At 32.4% G+C, this 26,540-nt stretch overlaps 1 protein-coding gene across 3 annotated transcripts; it reads right to left on the bottom strand.

Moving 5' to 3' along the window:
• Positions 1-9,892: 9,892 nt before the first annotated feature.
• Positions 9,893-23,179, bottom strand: LOC110416196 (serine/threonine-protein kinase STY46-like). Of its 3 annotated transcripts, none has more exons than XM_021428085.1 (16): positions 22,659-23,179; positions 22,405-22,519; positions 20,025-20,137; positions 19,773-19,892; positions 18,906-18,978; positions 17,661-17,771; positions 17,032-17,082; positions 16,339-16,478; positions 16,136-16,243; positions 14,458-14,531; positions 13,546-13,721; positions 11,752-11,847; positions 11,306-11,386; positions 11,163-11,213; positions 10,266-10,406; positions 9,893-10,184 (listed from the first exon to the last, which is right to left on the bottom strand). In XM_021428085.1, the coding sequence occupies exons 1-16, from the start codon at positions 22,838-22,840 to the stop codon at positions 10,173-10,175; spliced, it is 1,644 nt and encodes a 547-aa protein (XP_021283760.1). In that variant the 5' UTR covers positions 22,841-23,179; the 3' UTR covers positions 9,893-10,172. The 3 variants fall into 3 exon arrangements, with proteins under 3 accessions (XP_021283760.1, XP_021283761.1, XP_021283759.1); XM_021428086.1 differs by having other exon boundaries at positions 9,893-10,191; positions 16,339-16,448; positions 22,659-23,178; XM_021428084.2 differs by having other exon boundaries at positions 9,893-10,191; positions 22,659-23,176.
• Between the last annotated feature and the right edge of the window lie 3,361 nt (positions 23,180-26,540).

The following is a 26,540-nucleotide window of genomic DNA, read 5'->3' as shown; positions in this document are numbered from 1 at the left end:
TATTTTCTCTGCATGGCTTTACATGCAACTGGGGATAGAAAACGCGTTACAAAATTAAAAAATAAAATAAAAGAAAGGAAGAAATCATAGCGGCTTTTGCCTTTTTCTGTCTTCATGATGGATTTGGTCATGCATGTTACTATCAATCAATTAGTTTATAATTATATCGCAGAATTCCTTGATAAATTTCTTTTGGGTTTTTATCTGTTACTGTCTCTTTGAACGATCAATTGGCTTTTCAATTGTTCTTTTTTTAGTGCTTACAGATGGCAAAAATAAAATAAAATAAAATAATGCCAGCATAGGAATCAAGAAATGGGGATTGGCGTTGGAAAGTTTATTCTTTATAATTTGCTTCCTTTTCCTTTGGGACTGAAATGCGCATTTCTTAGACCAATATCCATATTAAAATCATTAGGCAGGGCTTCGGTATCCTTCAAAGCCAGAATATGCTTGCCGACATATTAAATTCCTCGATATTCTACCCACATCTGTCTTTAAACAAATTGAGGTTGAATTTTTTATTCTTTAATACACTTTCCAAATAAATAATTAAATGGGGAATGGTCACTTGTAGCATCTCCTTTAAATTTACTAGATTCAGCCACTAAATATATGGTAGATTAAGAGATAAAAGAAGATAACAAAGAAAGGTACTAATCAAACATTTAAGACTATCAAGTGCACTACTAAGTCAGTTATTTTTATGCATACTTATTCATTTAAAAACTTAATAAATGATTTTTTTAAATATAATTGAGGAAGAGAAATTCGAATTATATTCTTTTGATAGAGGATAATACACTAATCAATGAATTAAATACTCAGATGTATAATTAATTTAAAATTTAATAATGCATGTATTATATAGTTAGAGAATTTGTTTGAAGTAAAATGAGAAAAGCATAATTGATTCTGATTATCCTACCATCATTAAAATGGGATTTTTTTTTCCATTATTCTACATTTTAAATATTGCAAAAGGGCATTAGGAAACAACTTAGCCTTTCTGTAGTACCATATGGCAGAGAGTTGTTGTAGTTGGCAGTTGAGTCTATGCTCCTGAAGCTGGAAAAGGCACAATTAGCAGTATATAAATATAAATAACAAAGCCTCTCCATTTTTGGAAGCAAATCTCAGTTGCCAATAGAGTTTAAAGTTGTCTTGCTTTGGCCGGCTTTACCAAATTTGTCTTGACAGCAAATCCCATGATAAGGGCATGTAAGATAGGTGTAAGGACTAGCAGCAGCCACAACAACTACATGACTTTAGAGCCTAATTTGACCATTTTGTATACTTCCCTGACCTTGTCAGCATGCATGTTGTACTCCTTTTCATTTCTGACTTTTATCCATCAACAATTTTCAATGCACTAAATTTAATTCAATATATTTATTCAACAATATCAAAGTCCATTACAAGGACACGTGCATGGATTATTTTTTATGAGTAAATTTTTTGTACGAATCGTATTAAAAGACTTAATGTATATATGAGTTTTGATGGTTACATATATAATAAAAAAAAAATATTGATTCAACTATGTACGTAACTTTTGAGCCTTTGACCAATTTGCATATATCAAAAATATTACAACCATGTGTTTTCTTCTTTCTTTTTTATTTTTTAATTTTTGAAAAAAAAATATTATAAACGTATTACACTAATTATTCATTTCAGTCATTCTTTTCAAGTAATAATTTTCAATGCAATGAATTTTAATAAATATACTTATTCAACAATATCAAAGTCCATTGCAAGTACACCTGGATGGATTATTTTTTATGAGTAAATTTTTTGTACGAACCGTATTAAAAGACTTATTGTATGAGTTTTGACGGTTACATATATAATATAAAAAAAAACTATTGATTCAACTATATATGTAACTTTTGAGCCTTTGACCAATTTGCATTTTTCAAAAAATTTACAGCCATGTGCGTTTTGTTTTTGAAAAAAGAAAAACTTGTAAACGTAAAACACTAATTATTGGTTTGGGTAACTGATCATTTCAAGCAATAATTTTCAATGCATCAAATTGAGAAATGCGTTATCAATGGATCCAAGTTTATTAGAAGTTTACTTGCAATGAGATTGAAGTATGATTAGAGGAAATAGTTTTTTCCCTCTTTTTAATCTATATAATTTTTGTTGGCTAGCTAATTAAATGAGAAAATAAATGGAGAAATCCAAAAATGCTAAGCAGTGGCAAGAATCAATCAAGGTATTATAATTAATATATTTCCCCGAACCAACTTTGGCCTTGAATAGGAGAAAAAAAAACTTGTGGAAAAATGTGGGAGTGGCTTATAATATATGATGGGATAAGGGAAAGAGGTCAGTTTGGTAAAAAGCAAAGGGAGGGGAAGAAGGGCATAATTTGGGAAGTCCTAAGACTATTAGGAACACAAAACTAATCCGATACTGTGGGATCCACATGATTAATAAAGTTTGGAATCTTAATCAGTGGTGGGGGGCCATTGAATAAACCATTTTATCGTGCAAAATCATGTGGGAAGTTTGAAGAGTGGACGACAAGGAAATAAAATATTATTCACATTATTCTTAATTTGTTAAAGACAAACGATGTTGAAAGAGCACTTAAATATTTAATTTATTAATTAATATATTATTTTTTTATTTAAAAAATAAGATTCGAATTCTTTTTTTTTAATTATATAAAAACAATGATGTTGATAGAGACATTGAGATGAATTAAGTTAAATAAATATAATTATATGATAGGAAGATAATAAAGTATTATTAGTTTCAACTTTTCTCCCGTTTCTATTATTTTCCTTATAAATTCACTGTTAAAACACTCTGACTTCAAGATATTGAAAGTTTTCACCTTTAACCCAGTCTAAAATTATAATTTCCCAAAAGTATCTTAAAAATCTAAGATTATTTAAAGGCGCAAAAGGCAACTTTTTGGAAATTATAATTAGTCAAATAATCATTCAGCAGCCAAAGCTTGACCAATCATGTTGCATTGGGTCAGGATCCAGGGTAATAATATTAACTCAAATCGATAAATCATATGTCTTAGGTCCAATTAAAAAAGAAGTTAATATATATAGAAAATTCTAGAGAGTACACAAATTACAGGTGTTGCTGCTTGCTGGACTTTATGCATGTGGCAGGCATATTCTTGTGGTGGAGCTGTCTGCTGGGCTAAGGATTTTTTCTTTGCAAGATTTAGAAAATCCTAGCTGTATATGTTAGATTTAATTAATTAGCTGAATTTGGAATAATTGATAAAATAATTTACATATTACAGATAACAATGTTAATAATTGCTTCCTTTACATTTAATAATACTATTAAAACTTTTGCAGAAACTGAAAATAAGAATTATATAAAAGAAGAGGCAAGGCAAACATGCTGTAACATGGACTGTCTCATTTTCTAGCAGTATGCATACATGTTTATGCGTGCATATAAATTTATTGTGCAACAATATTGGACTTCATTCAAGTTGGGACTAATTTATTCAGTTAAACCAAGTATATTAAATCCCTTAAAAATATGAATTGCTTGAGTTTAAAGCATTTAAAATTAAATTACCAATTTCCGTGTGATTGTATTTGAATGAGTGCTGCCTAAATTTATACACATGCATTGACATTGGACAGAGGATGCTTCCTGTCATTATAGAATTTAGCAAGAGTATAGTGTCTCATTTACCAACTTGCAAGAGATATTCTCTAAAGAAACAGATGACTGAGTAATAAGGCTGCCCAGTCCACACCATGGGAAAAGAAGAAAAATGGTGCATGCATTTGATTCTTCACCAATGGAAATCTAGATAAAAAAAGGAAAAAAACAGAAGCCCCAGGTAGAGACAATCATATTAATATCATCCATATGCCCATCATGTGATCATCATAATTGTCATGGAAATTAATTGATTTTTTTTTAACGGTCCACCAAAAATTTGTTTTTTCTTGCCTTTTGCCTCTAAATTGACATGCATATATTTTGGGTACCAATATATAGACAAAGACAATTTAAATCCACCAACTCTACAACCCCACATGCCTTTAAAGCAGCTTTAATATTAAGTTATTTCCAAACAATTTTTCCTTTCAGACTCCCACTGGATTGTTTTCTTCCATTCACTTCTCTTCTGTCATATATATTTATTTCTTCTTTAAGTTTTATAAACAAAGCAACGTATAAAAAAAAAGTTTAAGGCAAATAATTACAACACTTTGCAAACTTTTGATTATCAAAGCAAAATTATATTTTATTCCTGAAGACAGCTGGTAGATGATTTTCAGGAGTGAAGAATAATGGAGAAGCCCATTTGCAGGCCAATTGTACCAGATCAAGTCAACTGTTTCTGCCCAACAATTTCCTCCAAGTTGATAAGGATCGGTAGATGCAATTAATTGAAAAAGAATTAAAACGTAGAGATTAAATTTTATATTTTCTGCACTCCAATCCAAAATTTTAATCTTTTTAAATGAAAGGAAAAGAGAGCATACACATTATGAGCTAATTTATGACACTTCGCAATTTCCTAAATCAGGTTCTCAATTGATGCTGATGTTTTGAAATAAGATCAAAATATATTAAAATAAGTTACTCTCAAAATGAAGTTAATTTATAAAAAAATTTCATGACAGATGAATTTAATTTTCAAAATCAATATTTTTGTTCTATGTATGTATAGAAAAATATTCATTAGATCTTAACCATTGGACATAATTAAAAAATAGCGAATTTTTTTTATCGATTTAACTTAAGTTTTAAATTCTAGAATGAGTTAAATTTCAAAAAGGACATAGCAAATTGTGAGTTGCAAATGAATTCATTGAATTTTATGAAATTTGTTTGTTTTGCATACTACCTTAATTTTGCAAATAATTCATAACCAAAAAAAAAAATACTCACTTATTGCTATTATTTTGTCCTTTTCCTTTTTTAGTTTCCTTCCTTTATTTTTCTTTTCTACCAAAGAATATACGAAAAGATTAAATATTCTTTGCTTTCTTGGCCTTTTCCCTTTACTTTTTCGTCTTTATCAAAGATGGTGTGAATGCCTAAAAGGAGATGCATGGTTGGGTCCAAATTGACGTTGGAGAAAGTTGACAAACCTTCTAGCTGCCTCCAATCATCATGATCTACAATTACATATGATTTTATATAAAGCTTAATGCGGATTAGGTGGCTTTCGGATTTGGTCTAAGGATTTCTATGTATATCATAATCATGCTTAATTAAATTATTACATTACGGCTGATGATTTAAGTAAGGTATGTTTGTATGCAACCAGACATTCAACATGGACAAGATTGAAGAAATAGAATTTTTTTTTCTCTTTTTTGTTCTTACTATAATTAACTTTGAGTCGTTAATTAATGACATTTTTCGATCTAGACTCATTCGTACAAGAGAATTGAGTATTGACAGGAACACTACTTCTTAGGTCAAATCTCAAGGTAATTTTTAAATTTTTGTTAGACATAACTAAACTATAATTAAATTTTGATTATAAAGCAGAAATTAAAATGAAGACAAAGGTGAGGAGGGATTAATCAATCTGTTTTGTTGTTCCTCTTTTGATCTTGTAATTTTATTTATACCCTCTTTTTGGTGAGAAGCAGGGAGGCTAACGCAAACACCATGAAATTAAATCGACCATTTTGTATTGTTACACTGATTGAAAGGCTAATTAACATTATGCATTACTGGATGTATAATTAATTTCCAACCTATTAATTATTTGAGTGTAATTTCTTGAGCTAGCTGGCTAGCGCTGTTGCCTTGCGCAAAAGAAAAAAAAAACAGTTATTACTCGAATTAATTAATCCTTTGTGAAAATGGAAAAGCCATTGCATGATAATCCAGGTCATAAAATAAAATAAATGAGGAAGAATTTTCTTCTTTGTCTTTTTCAAATATATATTGCTCTAAAACCCACTTGAATTCTGTTCAGCCTCGTTTCGGATATTAAGTAAACTTTAATTGGTTGGTTTGGAATCTTTGGATTAATTGCTTTTGCCATTGCACGTTGTTTCTAGTCATTTTCACTATACTGCAAAGCAGATATGCAGCTAGCTAGTGGGAGACATTGAATATATATAGCCGACTTCATGTAAAACAAAGCCAACTAGCTAGCTCATCAAATTATAAGAACATTATTAAAAAAAAAATCAAATTATAAGAACAACCCATGTGCATGAAAATCGAAATTATTTACAAATATGTAAACAGAAAGAGAGACAGAAAGAGAGAGAGATAGAGAGTTCACTAAATTATATTGATAAATATTGTTCCATGTAGACCATTAATTATATTGAAGCTGTGATATCACACTCCAATAGAATTTTATTTCTCTCTCTATCAATTGTAAAATCATATGAAAACAATTAAGACCCATTTTCTCTTTAAATTTATTAAATTTAGTTTGTGACATGCGAGATCAGGAACCGTGTGAAATAAGATTTAATTAATCTTAAACAAAGATACAATTTTATGATTAAAACGATTTCCTCAAAATAAAGATTATATAAATGCAAGATGCTGGATCTTATTTTGTTTCATTTCATTTTAAAAAATAAACGGAGATTTATGGGTGTATGAAAATTGCCCACTTGACCATCCATTGGTCCCAACCTGAAATACTGCAATTCTCAGTATCTATTGCATGTACCATAAGCGGCCAGACAGTAGGCCACCATACTGTTTATATTTCATTTGCCGTTTTCTTTTTGATTTCTTTCTTGGTATGTGCCATATATAAATATAGACAATTTAATGATTTTCAGAAAAAAATAAATAAATAAAGACAATTTAAATTCAACGACCCTCCAAACCCACATGATTTTAAGTAGTCTTTTCTAGAATCCAATCAAATGGTTTTCATTTTTTTTTCATTAGTCACATATATATTTATTCCTTTTTTGGTTTTTAGGGTACAAAAAAAATAAGTTAAGCTAATAATTGATATGCAATTTGATTATTGATCATACACATATTTCTTTACTACCTCCAGCATTGTTGTTCATTTAAAACTTTTCACCCTCTCTCTCTCTCTCTATATATATATATATATATATATGTATGTATATATCATCAAATTAAGTAGAAAGACTTCAAAGCTTCTACTTTATGAATTTTCCCTAATGTAGTTTATCACTTTGTTTCTCATTACGTGCACTGCTTGCCTTCTAACTGTGCTTATCGCTAGCTCTCCACCAACATTAAATCATATCTCACTCGTAAATCAAATCATTAAATCTGCATCTCTTTATGCGGAAAATATGTGCAAAATTCCACATTTCTCCTCTTTCCCAAATGGTGGGGTCTTGTGGCCCGGGGAATAAACAGAAACCTTAGGTCGAGGACCTGTTTACGTCTAGATTAGCAGTGAATCTAGACGCAAACGCGTCCACAGCCTCCAGCTAATTTTTAGAATATTTTACTAGGCCTAACAAACTTATTAATCAGGTTTTGTAAAGTATCCATAAGCTCCTAATCAAAGTTGATGCATGCCCTCCCCTCCTAATCTATACTTCAAAATCAACATTCAGCGGCTTCATCTGCCACTGCATTTGCTTGGTTTGGAATTCAGACGTTCTATCTGTACCTACATTTTCTAATTATAATGATTGATATTTAAATTAAAATAATTAGTAGTAAGATCAGCGGATGACTTGTTAGGTAATGTACCTACACATACATAAGCGAGGGCAGCTAGACTACATTTGTTTGCCCAACCAAACTATACTAGGAAGAAGAAAGAAATATATATGGTCCAATCCTGTTTTGGCATTGGGATATGAATATTTTGCTAGATACTTTGATATATGTTTACCTAAACCCTAAATCTAATTAGTTAATATAATCATGAAGATAGATTTGCCCTAAACCCGTAGCTATTACTGAGAATTGTTTCTTGTCAAAACTCAGAATGTAAATAGTAAATACCACTTTTGTGGCAGGTAGTGTTTTGAGGGAATTGGCATGTTTCGAGTGTTCCTTTTCATTATCTGGTTGGTAGCCCTTGCATGTCTGTCAGTCATTTTCACCTTGGGAGATGGGTGTCAACAGCAGACATCATAAAAGACCAAAAGCCAACTAACAAATTCTAGTAAGTGACAACAAACCTCATTTTCTCTAAGTCTTGCAAGTTGGTGGGACATAATATAATTCAAATCATAATTTTGTTTATAAATATGCCAACCAAATAACAGAGCCCTCATCACACACATTTTTAATCAAGCATGGATATCACCTCTAGGCCAGGTTTATCAGTTTTCATTTTTTATATAATTTAAGATTTATTACAACATTTGTTGAAGAGAGAAAGAGATTTTATGTCTTTGGCTGTTTTCTTCTGCTTTTCTTTTATTAATTTCATTTTATTGAATGAGAAACATGAAAAAGGAGAAGAGCTTTAAAATGGGGAAAAAAAAATACTTGTATGAAAACTGCATTGCACTTAACCCCTTTTATTGGTTTAAGACTTAAAGAAATATATATATATATATATATATGAAATTATGAATATAATTAAATGCATTTATAAAAGTCTGAAGGGGACACTGATTGACTTCTAATTTGGAGACGTGTAAGTCTTTTTTCCCCTAATTTTTATGTAATTCATTGTTCAATAAGAGAGAACTTGGATTGAACCGGAACCTTAATTATGCAATTTTCTATACTTTGTTGAAGCAGTTTCTATGCATATATGGACGAGAAAAATAAGAAAACCGTGGCCCAAAGATGACATGGAAATGGTCCACTTGGTCTAAAATTTTCACAAAGTCAAATGATTCTGAGTATTGATTGGGCTATTCTTTTCATTAAATAAACTATAGTATTAATTAATAATGAAAAGTGTTTCACTTAACAATAAATGTATCTATCCTCGTAGAAAGGTGGTCGGATTGGAAGCTATCAATCTAATACTGTGAACAAATTAATTAATAACAACTTGTACTTATCACTTCTTTTATTACATAGTAATAATAATGAAATTTAAAGTTACCATCAAAATTGGCTCTAAATTAAGTTGTGCTTACTTTCCAATACACGCTCCGCGTCAAATTGCAGAACTCCATGAGATTCTTCAGCTATTTATAAGACTTAGTTAGGCATGCCCCAACTTATCCAGCTCAAGCACTCTTCTTAATGTTCTAATAATTCTTTGAGAATAATTTCATGAATTATTTTAACAACATTGTCACATGCTAATAATTTTATATATGAGTATGACCACTCAAGTGTGACAATACATGATAGTTGTGACGTTTCAATTCAAGATCAGAAATTAACTCAAGTAGGTGGTTTGAGGCATTATTATCCCAACAATAGTCCCACCCACTTCTACATTGAGGGTTCTAAGGTTGAAAGTTTTTTCTCTCCTCTAATAATAAAAATGAAAAGAAAAAATCATAAGAAAAAGGTCTACTGATTATTCTGTTAACGTTATCTAACAAACTTAATACTTTCAATGTAAATAAATACAGCATCCTTTTATTTATTAAAAATATATCGATAATTTTAGTAAATTAAATTGACGGCATAACTCTTTTTGCAGTTAAAACTTAATCACGATAAACTATTTGTTGAAACCATAGGCAGGTGGACCTCTGATAGAAGGTGATTCGATGTGAATCAATTCATGTTAGAAAGCGCAAGCGTTCAATACAAGGGCACCGTGGCGAGTCAGCAATGTGCAATGCTTACATAACAGATTCATTTGAGGGTAAATTAATTTACAGTATAACCCGGTCCTAGCGTTAAAACGCTGGCGGAGGCTTGTCTCGGAAGAATTTGCTGCCTTTTTTACGGTTTCTTCTGCTCCGTTATGTTGTTTGAGCACTTTTCTCCTCCCCTTCTTTCGAGCCAACTCGTACAAAAAACCAACACCTGTGTCTTATCTTGGAAATTTGGTATCATATTGCTTGGAAGCATTTTCTTTTTACACCATCTTCAAGTACGAGACTTAACACCGTCATTAGAAGAAAAAATGGACAAACAAAAACAAAATTACAAATCAGCATTTTCTTTGTGCCTTTCGTATAGTATAGCATAGCCTTAGTGAAATTCACTTTCCCTCAAATTATAGAATATAAGACCTCTATAACTATCTGACAAAAAGAAATCTTCAAATGTGTCAATCAGGCTACGTAGATACCAAAATCTTCAATTGCCATTCACTGCTTCCGCTGTTTCCTGTGACACACTTTAGTTAGATGCAAAGAAATGACGCCTCATAAGGAAAGCTTATATGATTGTCAAAATTCTACCTTAACTTCTTCAAAAAGTGTCTCAAGCTCAGCTGTTATCTCACAGAAGGAAGGTCGCTTGTCTGGAGCCGCTTCCCAGCATCTCTGCATCATGTCTAAGAGTTTTGGATGTGCAGTCTCAGGAAGATCTGGCCGCAAGCCCTGATAAAAAATAATAAGACCAAAAAAACGCAAGACATCAATATTAGAAGAAGAAATTGTGCCCCAGGTTAACAGTTCCATTACATGGTGGCCTTGTACACTCCTGGACAAGAACATGCTTGTAGTGAAATCAAAATTCCAAGGCCCTTTTCATTGTTTTGTGATGTAGGTTTCTTTCTTTTTGGAAGAACCCTATGACTCTAGCGTTCTAATAGCAGACACCTAAACTGTAGATAATGTACAGGGAATTGACTTTATCCTTCACTGCAGATATGCTTAAAGCATCAACACTTTGAAGGTTTCTTTCATAACATCAACAGATTCAATGCCTTCTCATACATCTTTCCATTTCTAATTGATGTATCCAAAAAATTGAAACAGTTCAATAGATTGGTAGTGCTCATTTCCAAGTCACAGCATACTGACCCTTCAGAAGGCATATACATTTCAGATCAGATTTCATGCAGCAACATGGAACTAAGAAATTTTATTGCAAAAGCATATACATTCCAAGTGCACATATTCACTAAAAACCATAGGGAAGCTGCTTTAATCATGCTTGCAATTGAAAGAAAAATATCTACAAACATTAGAATACAATTGCTTCCATGCAATGAATGATGTAGTAATAACATATGCTAGAGAAACAAATCTAAAATTCAATAATAGGTCCCGGATACTGAGAAACTCTTCAGTCTTATACTAAACTATGATATAGTTTAAATAATATTTAACTCCATCAAAAAAACTGCAAACCTGTCTCACTCCCAAGGCAGCTTGCAACGGAGTCATGGTATCATACGGAACCTGCATACCACGATAAAATACTTTTCAGAAGTATAAGTTCCAAATCTTTAAAATCCAATTGCTCATCAACTTTCTTCAATTTCAGGAAATACCTTGGCTGTCACTAGCTCCCACAGTACAATAGCAAAACTGAATACATCCACTTTCTGATCATATGGCTGATGGTTTATGACCTTGCCAAAGAGAAATAAAGTAAGAAGATGATAAAATACCAACATAAGAAGTAAATTCGATGAAGATTAATGTACACAGCATGTAAGCCAAAACCATAACACATAACCAGGGGCATAAGATAGAACTTGAATCATCAAATCTGCAGCTCCTTCCATTTTTAGCAGAAAACACATGGAAGGAACAAATTATCCAAATATTAGAACATTAATAAAAGACCAGCAGATAAGAGGTAATTTCCACCAATAGTGAAGTTTGCTATCAGAATCATCAAATGTTTACTAAGTTTTGAAATAATTAAAGGATGCAACCACAGGCCCTCAGTCTCCTCAGCGGGAAAAAGGGAAAACAAACATTAGATACACACCTCAGGTGCCATCCATCTATATGTCCCAGTCTCAGCTGTCATTACTCCTCCTTGGTTCTGGAACCGAGCAACACCAAAATCTGCCACCTTAACAGCCTTGAGAGAAAACATAAAATTCTTAAATTCAGAAAACACAATGTCAAAAAAATCTCTCTTTAAACTGTGAAATAATCAATTAACACATGCCAATACAGACTACAACCAGCTACTTTAGCTGTCTACCCTATTAAAATTTAAAAAAAAAAAATCATTCTAGGAGACAAAAATAGCATGAGAGATGGATCAAGTCACTAAAAGCATAACATGGACTTGTGCTAATTCAGCAATAAACATAGTCAACAGAAAATGTATCACTGGCCATTGGATTTGTTGGAAGGATCAGATCACATATAGGCGTCAATCCAGATACACATTGCTAAAACACTTGTTATTCTCTTCTCCTCTTTTGTGACTGAGGTCCTTGCCCCATGGTTTAGCTAGTTCATTGCTTATTCACCTTGGCTTTAATGCTCTTACTGAAGCAAGCTTCATATACAGGACCCCTTCCTCAGGGTATCAAAGTAAATTTTTATTACGAGCTGAATCCCAACAAATTTTATAACCTTCCAAACTCTCCATCAGCATTAAAATTCATAGAAACTTAACCACCAAAATGAGAGATGAATGGAAAAATCAACATTCCTTGCTTGATTCATAACAAATTCCATATTAGGTCTACTAATGTAATTTTTACTACTCAAAATTCCACATCCTACACCAAATGTAACTCCTATTCGCAGAAACATTACAACTCCAAAAGCAGGAGGTTTTCTTGAGACAGATTTACAAAATCAAAGTTCAAATTATAATACATAAACAAGTATATGCCAAATCCAACTAAATGAAACCAGTGAAGCCACGCTACAACTTGCTACTCATGATGAGTCTAAATAGCCACAATATCCTACAATTAAACATGAAAGGCTAGCCACTCCCCAACCCCCTCACATGCGCTTGGTTTGCCAACTAAACAATTCTCAACAGACAATAATATATGATCTAGATCATGGCATATACTTTAATAGTTCAAAAACTGAATGGCATATGTCACTACTCCCCTGACTTTTTTTTTCTTTTTTTGATGATCCAAATGCTGATTAGGGTGCAATCAGTTAGAACCACATAAGGAAGTCACTATCAACGTAAGATACCATTAGAAATAAGTGATTCTTACTCAATAAAGCCACTCTCAGGTCAGTCTATCCTTTAAAAGCTTTTAAAAAGAAAGTGTCATGGAAAATGCATATGAATCATCCAGAGAGAGAGAGAGAGAGAGGAGATTGCAGATACTAAGAACCAATATTAAACATACCTCAGTTGCATAGACAGTATTAACGTGATGAAAAATCATTTAGTGCTATGTTACCACAGACACTTGAACTAATCTCCTAAATAGAGGAACACAATGCAATAGAATTCATGTCCATAAATATCTGATTAAGGGTTAAAAATAATTCAAGACATAACTCTAATCTGCTCTTTATAGAGATAAGCATAAGGATTTTCACTAGCATTCTATTCACTAATCCAACGTATGCAAATTCATATAATTATTTTACTATCCTTCATGGAAGTTTTACCCTTGTTAAGAACTTTTACAAGGGAAAACCCAACTCTTCCAGATGTCATGGTTCTGGTTTACAACTTAATCTTCTGTCATGTTGCCCAACACCTAGAACAATTTAATTATTAGAAAATCAGATAAACTAATCCCTTGAGCATGCTTATATCGACGATATCAAAAAAAATTCTTACATTGTCCGTATCCATTAGCAAATTTGCTGTCTTCAGGTCCCGATGGATTATGTGGTTTTGATGCAAATACTCCATCCCTTTGCAGACATCAATAGCAAATTTCAGCAGCTGAGAGAGCTTCAAGACATTATGATTCTTATGCAAATAATCATATAGGCTTCCCCCAGGCATATATTCTGCAAACAGCAATATGAGCTAGAAAATGAGAATCTAGATATATATTTGAAATTAAACAGACCCTAACAGTTGTAACAACAAGCGTACGAGTGACAGAGGGTCCAAGGGAGGAGATGGGGGATTGGAAGCTCTCAATTGCTGCCAACTATAATAATTCTTTTAGTTGTTCCAATTTAAGTCGACACTTAAAAGATGTTTACCAACGCCAAAAGGAAAATAAAAGAACAGAAGGTCAGCTAATAAGATTTACTAATAAAAAAATTTATGATAACGTAAAACTTTGCTCAACTGAAGACCACTGAACAAAGATCTCCAGAGGACTTGGTTATCTTAGCATGAAACTAACACCACCAAGCGTATGACTCTTCCTTCCAACAGAAAACTTCACAGCTAGTACTTGGAGAAAACTTATAAAATAAAGCTCCAAACGAACTTGATATTTTAATCAAATTAATTCTACAACAACCAAGCAGCAATTAATTGAATCTGCATATGTTCGACAGAATTATTTAAGTCCATAAGTTTAAAACACCAATACCTGCAACAACCTTTTTTACACCCATTGGATTTCTTTTCAGAATTTTTCTTTTGTTTTATTTTGGTGGGGAAGGGGGATGTTGACATACAGCAAAATTGCTGGAACCCGAGATGACAGATTGATAGTGGTGAAGAGAACCACAAAAGAAGCCTAATTTAATTCAAAGAGGATTTTTCAATGCCTCAAAAGTTTAATACCTGTCACTATGCACAAGTTTGGAGATTTTGTACATGCACCAATAAAACGAACAACATTTTTATGCTGGACCTCTCTGCACTCAAGAACCCAGAAATAAGATTATATCCACATGGTAATGGTCCTACATAAATACAAATGCACTGGAAAACATCAACTATATACTATATCAGAAATTAGGCAATAGATTATTAATCTAAGAAAAAATGCAAGGAAAATACTTATATTCACATATAATTTAAAACCTTTTATTTGCTAGTAAAACAAGTTTATCCTCAATAAAACTAAAATTAAATTTAACTTAAAGAGAGAAAACTGTCAATTCTCTAGGGAGAAAGAGAGAGAGAGAAATGCATACATAGAAATGCTATTTGCTGACATACACCCAAGGGGGAAGAGAGAGCATTATAAATCCTTTTATTAGTTAGTAAAGCAAGTTTATGCTTGCCAATACAGATACACCAAACAATTAAAATAAATTTATTATTTCAGACACAGCATGGATATGGCATGGACATCACTGGATATGGCAGTGAAGCCACGAAAATTAAAAGAGTGAGAAAAGGATCCAACAATTCAGTCTTCCTTACTTGGGCTCAAGCTATGGTAAAGCCAAGGGGGTGGCAAGTGGTAGCAACATCCACCTCTCAATTTTTATTTTTTTTTATTATTATATGTATAAAACTTTATATATATAGTATAATTACCGTTATAATTACCTTTTAGCCACCCCTCATGCAAAATCATAGATTCGCCACTGTCAAGTGGTATTGCTCTATGCGGGTGAGACTCAGATTAGAGGTGAAAAGTTGGTTAGATTATCTGACAGATAGAGTGGAAGGAGATGCAGCAGATGCTGAACAGCCTACTGTTCTGGAGAAGATGGAGAAAAAAAAGTTAATATAGTTAAGGCTGAAATAAAATTGGGCTGTCTCAAATGGGCTTTTGTGTGGAAGGTTTCAAAGCTTATCGGGTTAGACTTTTGAGCCCATAACACAATAGGTCTAGATGAATTTAAAGTATATCCAACACAATTAATTATTTTATGTACATGATAATAAAATTAGTTTAAAAATTTGTGATAAAAAAATGTGATATAATTAAGATTTTTATATTTTGAGAAATTTTAATGCATATTATTCTTATTTATATTAAAGTAATAAAAAATTCATCTTAAAACATTTTCTAATAAATAATTAATTAAAGTATACACATATATCAAATATGTATATTAAAGTTATATTTTATTGCTATATCCTGGCTCGTCATGTCCTAATTTTTCAAAAATTGTTGTGTCGCTGCATGCATATCGTGTCCTACCCACGTCCCGTGTTTATGTCTGTGCATCCTAGTTGACAACAGAATCTCAACAACGTGTTTTCACTCCTACTATAGCTTATTTGGATTAAACGGGTTGTCAGACATAAGAAGCAAAATTCTGTAGGACAGTGAACCTACATGAGACAACTTTCAACATGGAAACACAAGTGTTCAAATATTCAACTATTATTTCCTTGCATTACCATTTTCTTTTGGGTGGGTGGGGGCGTAGAAGGCGAGGGGCAGACGGGTTATTTAACTGAATATAAAGGGATCCAACAGCACAACGATTAAAGATGGTTGCAAAGAACAATGCAAACCCAGAACTGAACTCCAAAGTAACAGTTAAAAGCTTCTCACCGGAGAATTGCCACTTCTTGAGCAAACTCATCTTCCAGAGCATCATTCAAATGCTCAGATCTAAGAATCTTGACAGCAACATCTTGGCCAAGGTAGATACCACGATACCTTCAGATGAAACATCAGACAAAGCTTGAGCAACAAAAAGGAAAATAAAGAATAGAGTAGATCACAAGTATCAGGTTCATTGAAGTACAACTCACAGATCTCCACAAGATCCAGATGCAATTCTTTCTCCTATCTTCAAAAGTCTTCTATCTATCTCCCAATCTCCAGATTTTTCTTGTGCTGCAGATGCATCATCTACAGCTGACTGAGAATGCAAAGATCCAGACAGTGACCCCTATATGTCCAGGAATCATAAGCTAAAATATATTTTTGGTATTCATAATTTACTTACAGAAGGCAAAATTCAAGCAAATAAAAGAGTGAAAGCAACATAATATGTGAGAGAGCTCCATCACAATCCAACAGGAAGATAATGGTTGAAGAAAATAAATGCATCAAATACAAATTATAGGGGTGAAAAACCAGGGTTACAATCTGCTCAATTACTCGTGAAGTATAAATTTACATACAGATCAACTGTCACATGCACGAATCTGGCAGTGGCAACATGAAGAACTTCATACTACTAGAAATGTGACAAAACTCTTGAATTGTACTCGAACCACTTGAACTTCAAAACAAAACCAGACAGTACTGGCTCTTTAAAACATTTTAATGTCAACAGTAGTTTACTAGCTTTATAATGTCCAACTACATTGGTAAAACTACAATCCTGAAAAATTAAAAACCATTCTTCCTTGGGATTTGATATAAGTTTCAGACACTTGCAATTAAGCTAGAAAATTAAGCAAAAGGCCATAAATAGAGTTCACACAGAGACAGTTTACCTTGTTTCTAGCAACTGCTTTTTCCATAGCTTTATATAAACCATCTGTATCCTGGCCACAACATTGCAAAGTCAGCAACATTTGGACTCAGCAGAGATCCCTGTCATAAAAGAAATATAATCACAATGCTCCTTAATATATTAAGGCTACTCTCCTGGGATAAACTGTATGTTACTTAATTTAACCAACCTAATAAATTTAATATATATCTAGTACCAACCCAATTTTTTTTTTTTTTGATTTTATGGTCAAATGTCAAAGCAGTATTAGAAACAAAAAGAAAATAAACAGCAGCTTTTACAAGGCATGAACATTCATTTCCATTCTCAGCAGAGTGGGGGGCATCTAAAGTTCTTTTTCCATGAATTAGATCTGAAGAAATGTAAAACATGAATTAACAGAAAAAGCAAATGTTCCAGCATCAAAGCAAGAGTTTTTATCGCTTAAAATAACTCATGAAAAAAAGAATAAAACTACCATTAAGGAAACTGCACGCACAACAGTAGCAGAAGATACATTATGTTCCATAAAGTAAGATCCATTATTAGCTACACATTCTATGGCTCGCCAAACAATGTGAAGATACAAGGACCTAATAACAACAAAACATCTAATCGAAAAATGGCTACCTCAACAGGCCATCCATCAACCACAAACACATCCAAAGAGTAGCCATCAGTTGTTGAGAACACATGTGCTTCACGAATGTTAAGTCCTATATCTGAAAGCAATGCAGAAAGCTAGAAGAAAATCACAGCTGGTCAGTATTTCAGATTTGACTAGGTTAACGAGATAAATATTATCCAAAAAAAAAAGGTTAACAAGATAAGTGATGATGTTGAAAGCCCCACAAGCTGCTTAAATATAAGTCAAAATTAGTTCTGTCTTTCTTTGTTACATCAAGAATTTATTACAATAATATTCTTAGAAGAGAGTAGAGAAAGGTGCGGGATATTTATTAGTATTCACAAACCAAAATGGATAATCTCTACAGATCTCAAGTCTTTCTAATGCATTTTGCATGCTCCAAGGGTTCAACGTAAGCAACTGGCTATGTTTGTCTTTCAAAAGTTCAAAGGAAATGAAAGATATGTTGGCAGGAATCTGAAGGATACTCGTTAATAGCAATTAAATTAAGACTGTAACAGACGACGTAGGAATTGAACCTTATTGCAAGCTTATAAAATCTTTCACAAGTTTTAGCATTGTTCTTAAAAAAGGATTGATTAGTATCCATTTTTGAAGGAGAGTTTAAACACCATAAACATTTTTTGATAAACATCATAAAGTTAATGACGAAAAAGTATAAACTGCATCTATTAGCCACTACCAAGAAAGCAACTTAAGCAGGATGTCATTATGACAAGCCATCAAATGATGACAACTAGGTTTCAGAAGCCTATCCAAACTACAAAAATTTCCAATAGCATAATAACATTAAAATAGGATAACAAACTGCAAAAATTCCATTAATAAATTGAACGCACAAAATAAAAAACTAGTGAATAACTACACATCCTAAGCTGCTTTTCAGATCTCAAAGAAAGCAAAGGATCAAATTCGAGCTAAGCTTTGAATATTTTTAGCATGGCTGGCCTTACATCAACTGAAACTCAATGGAAAGAAGTTGAATACGATAGAGATTAAACCAAAGGATCACATTCAAGCTCAGCTTTGAATTTTTTTATCATCCTGTTGAAAAGTTAACAATGTAACCCTACGACAGTAGATAGAAATCACAGGGCATTCAGTGCTGAGAGAAAAATACAGGGTGTTAATGGAAAAAGGTCAACCACAAGGATTATAAGTGTGAATTTAACCTAAAACCAAAGAAACGCTCTGCATGACAATAAGATACATGTTGTCAAACATACCTGACTAAGCAGCTTTGGCCTGTCAGTGGTAGAAAATATAACTTCATGAATTGGAATATGTACAATATCTTGCCTGCAAAACATTTACCAAAAGCCAACTCACTTACCATATGTACATACAACAAATCCATGACTGATATATCAAAGCTGTATTCATCAGCCTCATTCTAGTGTGCATGCATTCAGCATGGTCATATATGTATAGAACTAAATATGTGCATATACATATAGATAAATTGTTGTGCACAGTAGTTGCTTCAATTGTCCATGCAGGTGATGGACGAGAGAAAGAGAATAAGAAGATGAGCATCTCCATATAAAACAAAATGCTTCCAAATGAACCTCTTGTCAAGTAACTATAGATTAGACAATCTTAAAATCATTTCAATAGTCAGAAAAACATAACTGAATAGATACTTATGAGCTGCAGAGTATTGTTATGATACCGGTAACAAAGAACTCCATTCAGTATAAACATGAATGAGAAGGGAAAGCCAAAGCCATAGAGATCTTGGATACATGTATTGACCAATGTGAGAGGAAAAGAAAACAAAATCAGTTTCATAGTTGCAGGTACAGACTGAATGGTTGAAGCACAAAAAATTAGCCTATTAATACTGGTGATGTTTCAATTTAGCCATTTCATTTCATTTTGAAGTAATTCCCCACGAGGAAGACCCAAATACGCACACGCACAGTGTGCACCCCCCACCCCCATCCGCAACACACAAACAGACACAGAGGTTCTCAATCCTAAACGTAGGAAACTCTCTACGTGTAGCTAAGCTAACAAATTGGAAAAAAAAAAATTATAACTGAAATTTCAAAGAAAGGAAAAAGATGTCAAACAAATCTTCAACAAGGTACCTTTTGGAGAAGTTCTCCGTAAGATATCTATCCTCTACACACTTGGAATTCTTTCTGACATCCAAATTTAGGTCCTCAAGCTTAGAGCAAGGTTCAAAGTCAACTGCATGATCCCTGCTTCTATTTACAGAAGGTAATGGAGCAACAATTAACAAAATTATTAAGAAAACCAAAAAAATGAGAAAAAGAGTCTTTTCAGATCAAATAATGAAAAGGGAAGACACACAACTAAGAATGTAACACATATAATACCTTTTATGCGAAGGCACAACGTTTTCACCATGTTCATCATCAGAAGGCCTTTGGGCAGAAAAAGAATTTATAAATTGTTGATCATCATTTGCATCAGGTTTGGTGCAAAGGTTCTACGTGCCAACATGTAAAAGGGAGAAAACAGGTAGAATCAGGAAAGGAAGGCAAAAAGATAATGCATCATATTAGAAGATATTAAGAATAAATTAGATGTAATACCATGATTGAAGCAAATGTATAAAATGGTTAAGAGCATGCGGCTCTTAAAGGGTTCATAAACTGCTTTTTTTTTAAATTATTCAGAAACAGTGATTTGGATATGCTATTCTTGTTTATTCTTCAATTTTCACTTTCCAAAATCTATAAAACCAGATATATAATCAGCTTCTTCCTTCCAGACTTACTGTGAAAAAAAATGGAACAAAAAAATTGGACTACAAAAAGGATAAGATATGCTATAATAACATTTGCAGTAGAGCAGAAAAAGATATCAAAAGATGAAAAAATAAATTTCATTAAAAATTGCACAAAATAGTTTAATGAAATACCATAAATATCATGGAGTTTTCTGATCTTGTTTAACCATAACAATTCAGAACCTGTTTTTAGAGTACTACTGCTTCAAAGCATTTTAGAATTTCAAACAGGTACCAATCAGCAAAACACACATGTACACGCAGCCAAATACAAAGACACATCAAGATGCATGAGTTTGCATATTGTTAGAATTGTATAAGACGTATGAGCAGAGACATAAACCATTCAGCTAAGCCATAAAACAGGAATAAACACCATCAACTTTCCTTATCACAGGCAAAAATTCACAAAAACAGAACCGTTGCTCATCTTCATTCACTTCAGCTTATATAAATACCAAAAAACTTACAATTTCCATATGTAATAACATAATGACTTATGTGATTACTCACAATTTTATCTGAACATTTTGAAATTTTAGTAGGACATCAAATCCCATTGAGTTCTTCACAAAAATCCTTCAAACACAAATCTAAAAGACATAAGTCTTGAAGGTACAACCCAACTTTGGAATGACAAATTGCCCTTAATTTCCCATTTTCTTAATGACATGAGTACAGTAGGCCCCTTATGCTTTTCATGACACAACATCCATTCTATATCTCATAACATATTTCTCCACTAGTCATTATTCATTAATTTTTATAAAGTGTTATCAAAATGATAATTTTACGCCAACAATGAAACTATATGCAATAAATGACATTATCAACACTGATTTTACACTATCTCCTAATCCACGAAAGGAATAAAGTGAAGAGGTAGTTTACTAAATATTACAAATGTAGTAGTAGTACCATAGACCGTTTGTGTACAAATTGAAGTTGAAAAAAAAAAAGAGAACAAAACTTAAAATGTTGATATAAAAATATAAAAAGTCTTTTTGTTAATGCTGGGGCCATGCTATCTCAAAATTTAGGGAACAGTAACAGAACTTATTTGCCAAGAAAAAATACTTCAAACACATATTTAAAAAAAAAAAATCCCTTTCACAAAAATTTATTGAAAAAAATACTAATGATTTCCTTTTCACCTTGGACATTAGGTTTGTACTTTTTTTTTTTTTGATAAATATTAGGCTTGTGCTTAATGCAACTAATATTACTTGCTCTAACAAAGCTACAAAAAGAAAACTATCTTTTTGACACGTGAATTTACTAATAAATAGTGCTCTTTAATAATAATAGTTTCTGGTTATCTCATGGAAAAAAGTAAAGGGTCAACTGCAAATGAAAAGAACTGGATTCACATTACCTTAAACACTCAGCTTTGCTTGGTTGGGAGGATGGAAAGGAGGGAAGAAGGAAAAGGCTTATATCCAATGGTAATTCCAAAAAACAGGAAGGTTGTTCTGAAACCTAACCATTAAATCAAAACATTTCCACCCTCCCTATCAAGCAAAGCTTAAAAGAATTGTTCTCAAGTTCACCTGTCATCAACAACCACATGTTCCCAACACTCTGTACCACAAACCACCATCTATTTTAATTGATTATCAATCAGTAATGAATTAACACAACTTTATCTCTTCTTGTAACAGCTAGTTTTTAGGAAAAATGATACGCATAATTAGTCCATTTCAAGATATTTCAGTTTCTACCACTTTGCTGGAATTATAAACCACTATCTCCAAAAGGCTGATTTAAAGCCTCTTCACATTAACTTGACCACAAACAGCAGCTACATATGAACTAGTAGTCGAAATAAAAAGCACAAATCTCTATTTTTTTCCACTTTTTCTAACAGCAATATCTTGAATACAACAGAAAGGAAGAAAATCAGAAGGCGTTCCTCTTATATACTAAACTTTTGCTATTTAAAATAAAAAAAAAAGTAGTAGTACCTCTAAGAAGCGGATATGATAAACCGGCCGCTTCTCCGGATCCTTCGCTGATGCAAGTAGTTTCTGATGCAACAAAACATCTTCCACTCTCTCCATATTAACATCAAGCCCATAACTGAATCCAAAAACCAAACAACTTCATCAGCCTTAACCAATCCTACAAATAAATTCCTAAATTATTCATAAAACAAGTAAAAACTACGTATAAAACAGCTACAAGTGTATAAATTATTCATATGAGAAATAAATTTTACCTAGCAGGCAAGCGATTGAAGTGAGAATCTAAGTGGTCACGAAAGTCAGGATTAGAAATGGCTTCTTCGTGGCCGGTTTCAACTAAGCGATTGAAAACGTCGTTTCTGACATCGTAGCTGTTGAAGCTACCGAAGCTTCTCGGCGGCGACGAGCTCTCTCCGACTCCTTCCGTCAAATCCATCCACAATGAAATCTACTACTTCTTCTTCCTCCTCCTCTCTTTTTCTTCTTTCTTGCTATTTACGCATCGCATGAGGGAAATTGTTGTTGTCTTGGTTGTTGATCAAAGTGAAGAGGATCTTTGACTGGCGATGGAATCTGAGAAGACAAAAACGGAGGGAGAGGATGGGGTTTTGAGAGAACTTGGAGGGTAAATTTGGAAATTTAGCAAGTGTCGCAGAGAAGAAACAGGGAAACGAATGTTCAGGTGGGAAGAAAGAAACGAGCGAGGCTGAGTCTTTTTTTCTCTTTTTCATTATTAAATTAACAGAATGGACGAAAGGGAGCTAAACTGGATAGGGTTCGGAAATTTCTTGGATTAAAATATGTTGACTGAAGTTACGGAAAAACCCTTAGAGAGGACAGAGAACTACGGTGACAGAGATTCAACGGAATCACGAAAATGCCATTCGGAATGGGGAAACAAAAATAATTTTGCTAGGGGCACCCGTCAGGCCGCTTTAAAACAGTAAAACAAAAATTCGCATCAGCTTTGTAAGTTTTTACCAATACCCTTCTTACCTTTTTTGCATCCCTTCCGCTTTCTTGCCTAAAAATAGTTAAAGGTAGAAAAATGAAAAAACTAAAATAGCCTTGGTATTGAAATAACGTCGGTCCACTTAAGTACAGACAGTACAAACTATTCAAGCCTTTGTGTATATTTCAAACTTTCCTGCTTCTTCTCCGAATATTGTTAGCGTTACATATAAACTGAATATGATATTTAAAGTGCATCAAATTGCTTTAAAAAAAATTAAGTTTTTTCCCTTTATTTCTATTTTATTGTCTGAATTATTTTTAACACATGCTTAACATAATAATAACAATAATTATTTGTTTAAATGAATTTTTTAATGATAAGAAGTATTAAAAAATAAAAAAATTGATTTGAATGAATTTCCAAAAGTAATTGAAATCATAACATTATCTAATGAAACTCTAAAGTTTCTTCCAAGAATGGAAAAAAATGGACATGTAGATAAAAAATCGAAAAAGATAGAATTTGAACCTTTGTTGATCAATGTTTTCTTAGTGAAGAGGAGACTTTTGTTTTTTTTTTATGCACAAAATGTTGAATTAATAAAATAAATATGAAAAAATTAAAAAAATTTGTCATTCTTATGATAGACCACCACCTTTAAAGGTAATTAAACTAGTCAAGAAACATAAAACTAGGAAATTAGCAAAATATGAATTCAAGGCTCATCAAAGGATCTCTTCCAAATATTCACTTGATATAATTTTTCCATTAGAATGGAAATTAAATAAATTTGTTAGTAGTTGTAGTCTTCCATTATTGATCCTCAAAATAAGGGTAAAAAATTGTCAAAAAATATACCATATCCAAGTTCAACACGATGCCTGGGGTTCAAAGAACATGGTCTGTAATATAAGAATGTAATACACCTATGCCTGCACTTGGATTTGATTAGGCATACTTATTATAACTCGAAATTGATTATTTAGTTACAAGTGACATGGGGATAGTCTACAAAAACCCAACTCAGACTTGAGCTCAACAGTGAAAAGTAAGATTAAATCATTTTCCATACATTATTAACCAAAATTAAATCAATAAATTCAATGTAAAATTTATATTTATATATTTTCATGATTTTAATAAATAATTTACAAACTGAAATGTAATATAAAAATTAAAAATATATTAAAAAATTTTGAATGATGAATAATTTAAGGCTGCTGTCCGAATTATTTTTAATAGAATTATAGTACTCTACATAAGCAAGTCAGGTATTGTTGGATATCTATTTATAAGCCATTGCCATTTCTATTTAAATCTTGGCATATATATATATATATATTTGTTTTAATGAAAACATGTCTCAATATTTGTAGTAAAAAAGCACTAAAATTTATGAATTTTCGTTAAAATGAAAATCTATGGGTAGACTTTTAAATATAGAGGATTAAGTTCATCTAATGAGGTTCCAAATTATTTAGTATTAAGCTCCTCAAATTCTTCTATTAACAATTAATTTTTTAAAAATTATTATTTACTTAACCCTCAAGTATAAAGAAATTAATTATAAATTAAAATAATAATTGAATTAATGAAAGAATACTTATACGGTTTTGGAGCTTGGAGAATAGAAAACATAATGTCATAATGGTATATCCATTGTATCTAAGACATTCATACCGTGCATAACCCAGTTATCTCTTCCGTGAACAAAAAGGGTAAGGGCGTGTAAGTCGCGTAAGCCTACAACCCATCTTTGTAAATTGCGCACATACGGAAGGATATTATGGAGAAAAAGGAAAAAGTTAAAATGTTGTGAGGAGAATGATCAGTTTGGAAGCAAATTTTCAATTTACGAAGAAAAGCGGTTATGAAAGTCACTTGAGGCCGCTTTAATACTGCTGCACATAAGAAAACCGTGCTGCATGGACTCACACGACACGCGTTTTCAGTTAGAGGGTAGGGGGCATGCTAAAGGGGCAGGCGTGACAGAATTCGGAGCAGTCAGACAACCTGGTAGAATTCATTTTTGGTTACTCCTCGGGCTTCAGACAGGTGCTGGATATGTATGTGGGTGGGACCAATTTGGACATTCCCTTGCAGTAACGGGAGTGTAAATTCCATGTTGGTTAGAATTAGACAAATTAAATAGGAGGGGAGGTAAGGGATACAATGGTTAACATTTCTTGTGCACAAAATTTTCTATTGTTATTTGTGACATGCAGAGGGGAAAAATGTAAATTCAAATGCTTTAGTACATAAAAAAAAAAGACAAATCATATGCTGGTTTTAGCAATGTGCTTTTACAATTTATTGATTGAATTACTAAAAAATAATTTCTAGTCTCTTCCATGATGTAATTTACAGTCATTTTGAAATTTTATTTGAGTAATTTAACTATTAATCAATACAAATAAAGGCAAAGTGATGCCATGGAATCCAAATTTTTCAAGAAGGATAATTATTTCTTTATACCCATCTTTTTGTTGACAGCTGTGAATTGAATTGAAATAGTTTTCTATTAACCAACTAGTAGCATTTAGCATGTATAGTACTCTCTCTGTATATATAAAAGTAACAATATGACTCAAGTTGTATGGAATTTCCACAAATGATCAAAGGAATAGATTAAAGCAACAATCTTTACCCTTTTTATTTTCTTTCTTTCCTTTATTCCTTTTTAGCAGTTGGGTTGCTTGAAAACTAGCTTCTCTCTCTCTATTTTTCCTTTTAAACAATGATTTTTGCCTTCCGATAACTCATCCTTCACTTTTGCACCTTCACTTAAAACTTTGATGGGAAGAAATGTGAGAGGGAGAGCAATGCAATCTGTACTCTCTTCGTTCTTTCTCTTTGCAGTTTGACAAGATTTTGTTGCATAAGATTTTCTCTACTTTCAACTCTACCTTCATTTGGGAATTGAATCCATGACCTAAGCACCTTAGATAACCAATAATTAGAGAGGATGGTGCTTTAGAACAGTATAAAAAAACCAAGCTTATCCACATCAGATGACCTTAGCACCCATTGTAAAGACAGGAATTATCTAATATGTTTCTCTTTCTTCAGTAGCATAAAAACAATGATGCTAGCTATATTGAGCATTGGCACACAAGTATTTGCCTCAATCATATTGACCAAAACATTGACAAATTAGTATCTCATAAGATGGATGGCATAC

This window comes from Theobroma umbraticum, unplaced genomic scaffold, assembly GCF_002168275.2.
Source record: "Theobroma umbraticum cultivar Fairchild unplaced genomic scaffold, ASM216827v3 scaffold_51.0, whole genome shotgun sequence".
Lineage (NCBI taxonomy): Eukaryota > Viridiplantae > Streptophyta > Magnoliopsida > Malvales > Malvaceae > Theobroma > Theobroma umbraticum.
Note: the sequence above shows the minus strand (reverse complement) of the source record. Positions and strands in the feature narration are given on the sequence as shown.

Excerpts from the sequence above, each read along its gene's own strand:
- LOC110416196 (XM_021428084.2), bottom strand. The coding sequence starts at position 22,840 with ATGGATTTGACGGAAGGAGTCGGAGAGAGCTCGTCGCCGCCGAGAAGC. Across the intron at positions 16,244-16,338 it reads TCTGGATCTTGTGGAGATCT|GTATCGTGGTATCTACCTTG; the intron begins GTGAGTTGTACT and ends TTTCATCTGAAG. Across the intron at positions 10,192-10,265 it reads CACTTTTTGAAGAAGTTAAG|GAAACAGCGGAAGCAGTGAA; the intron begins GTAGAATTTTGA and ends AGTGTGTCACAG.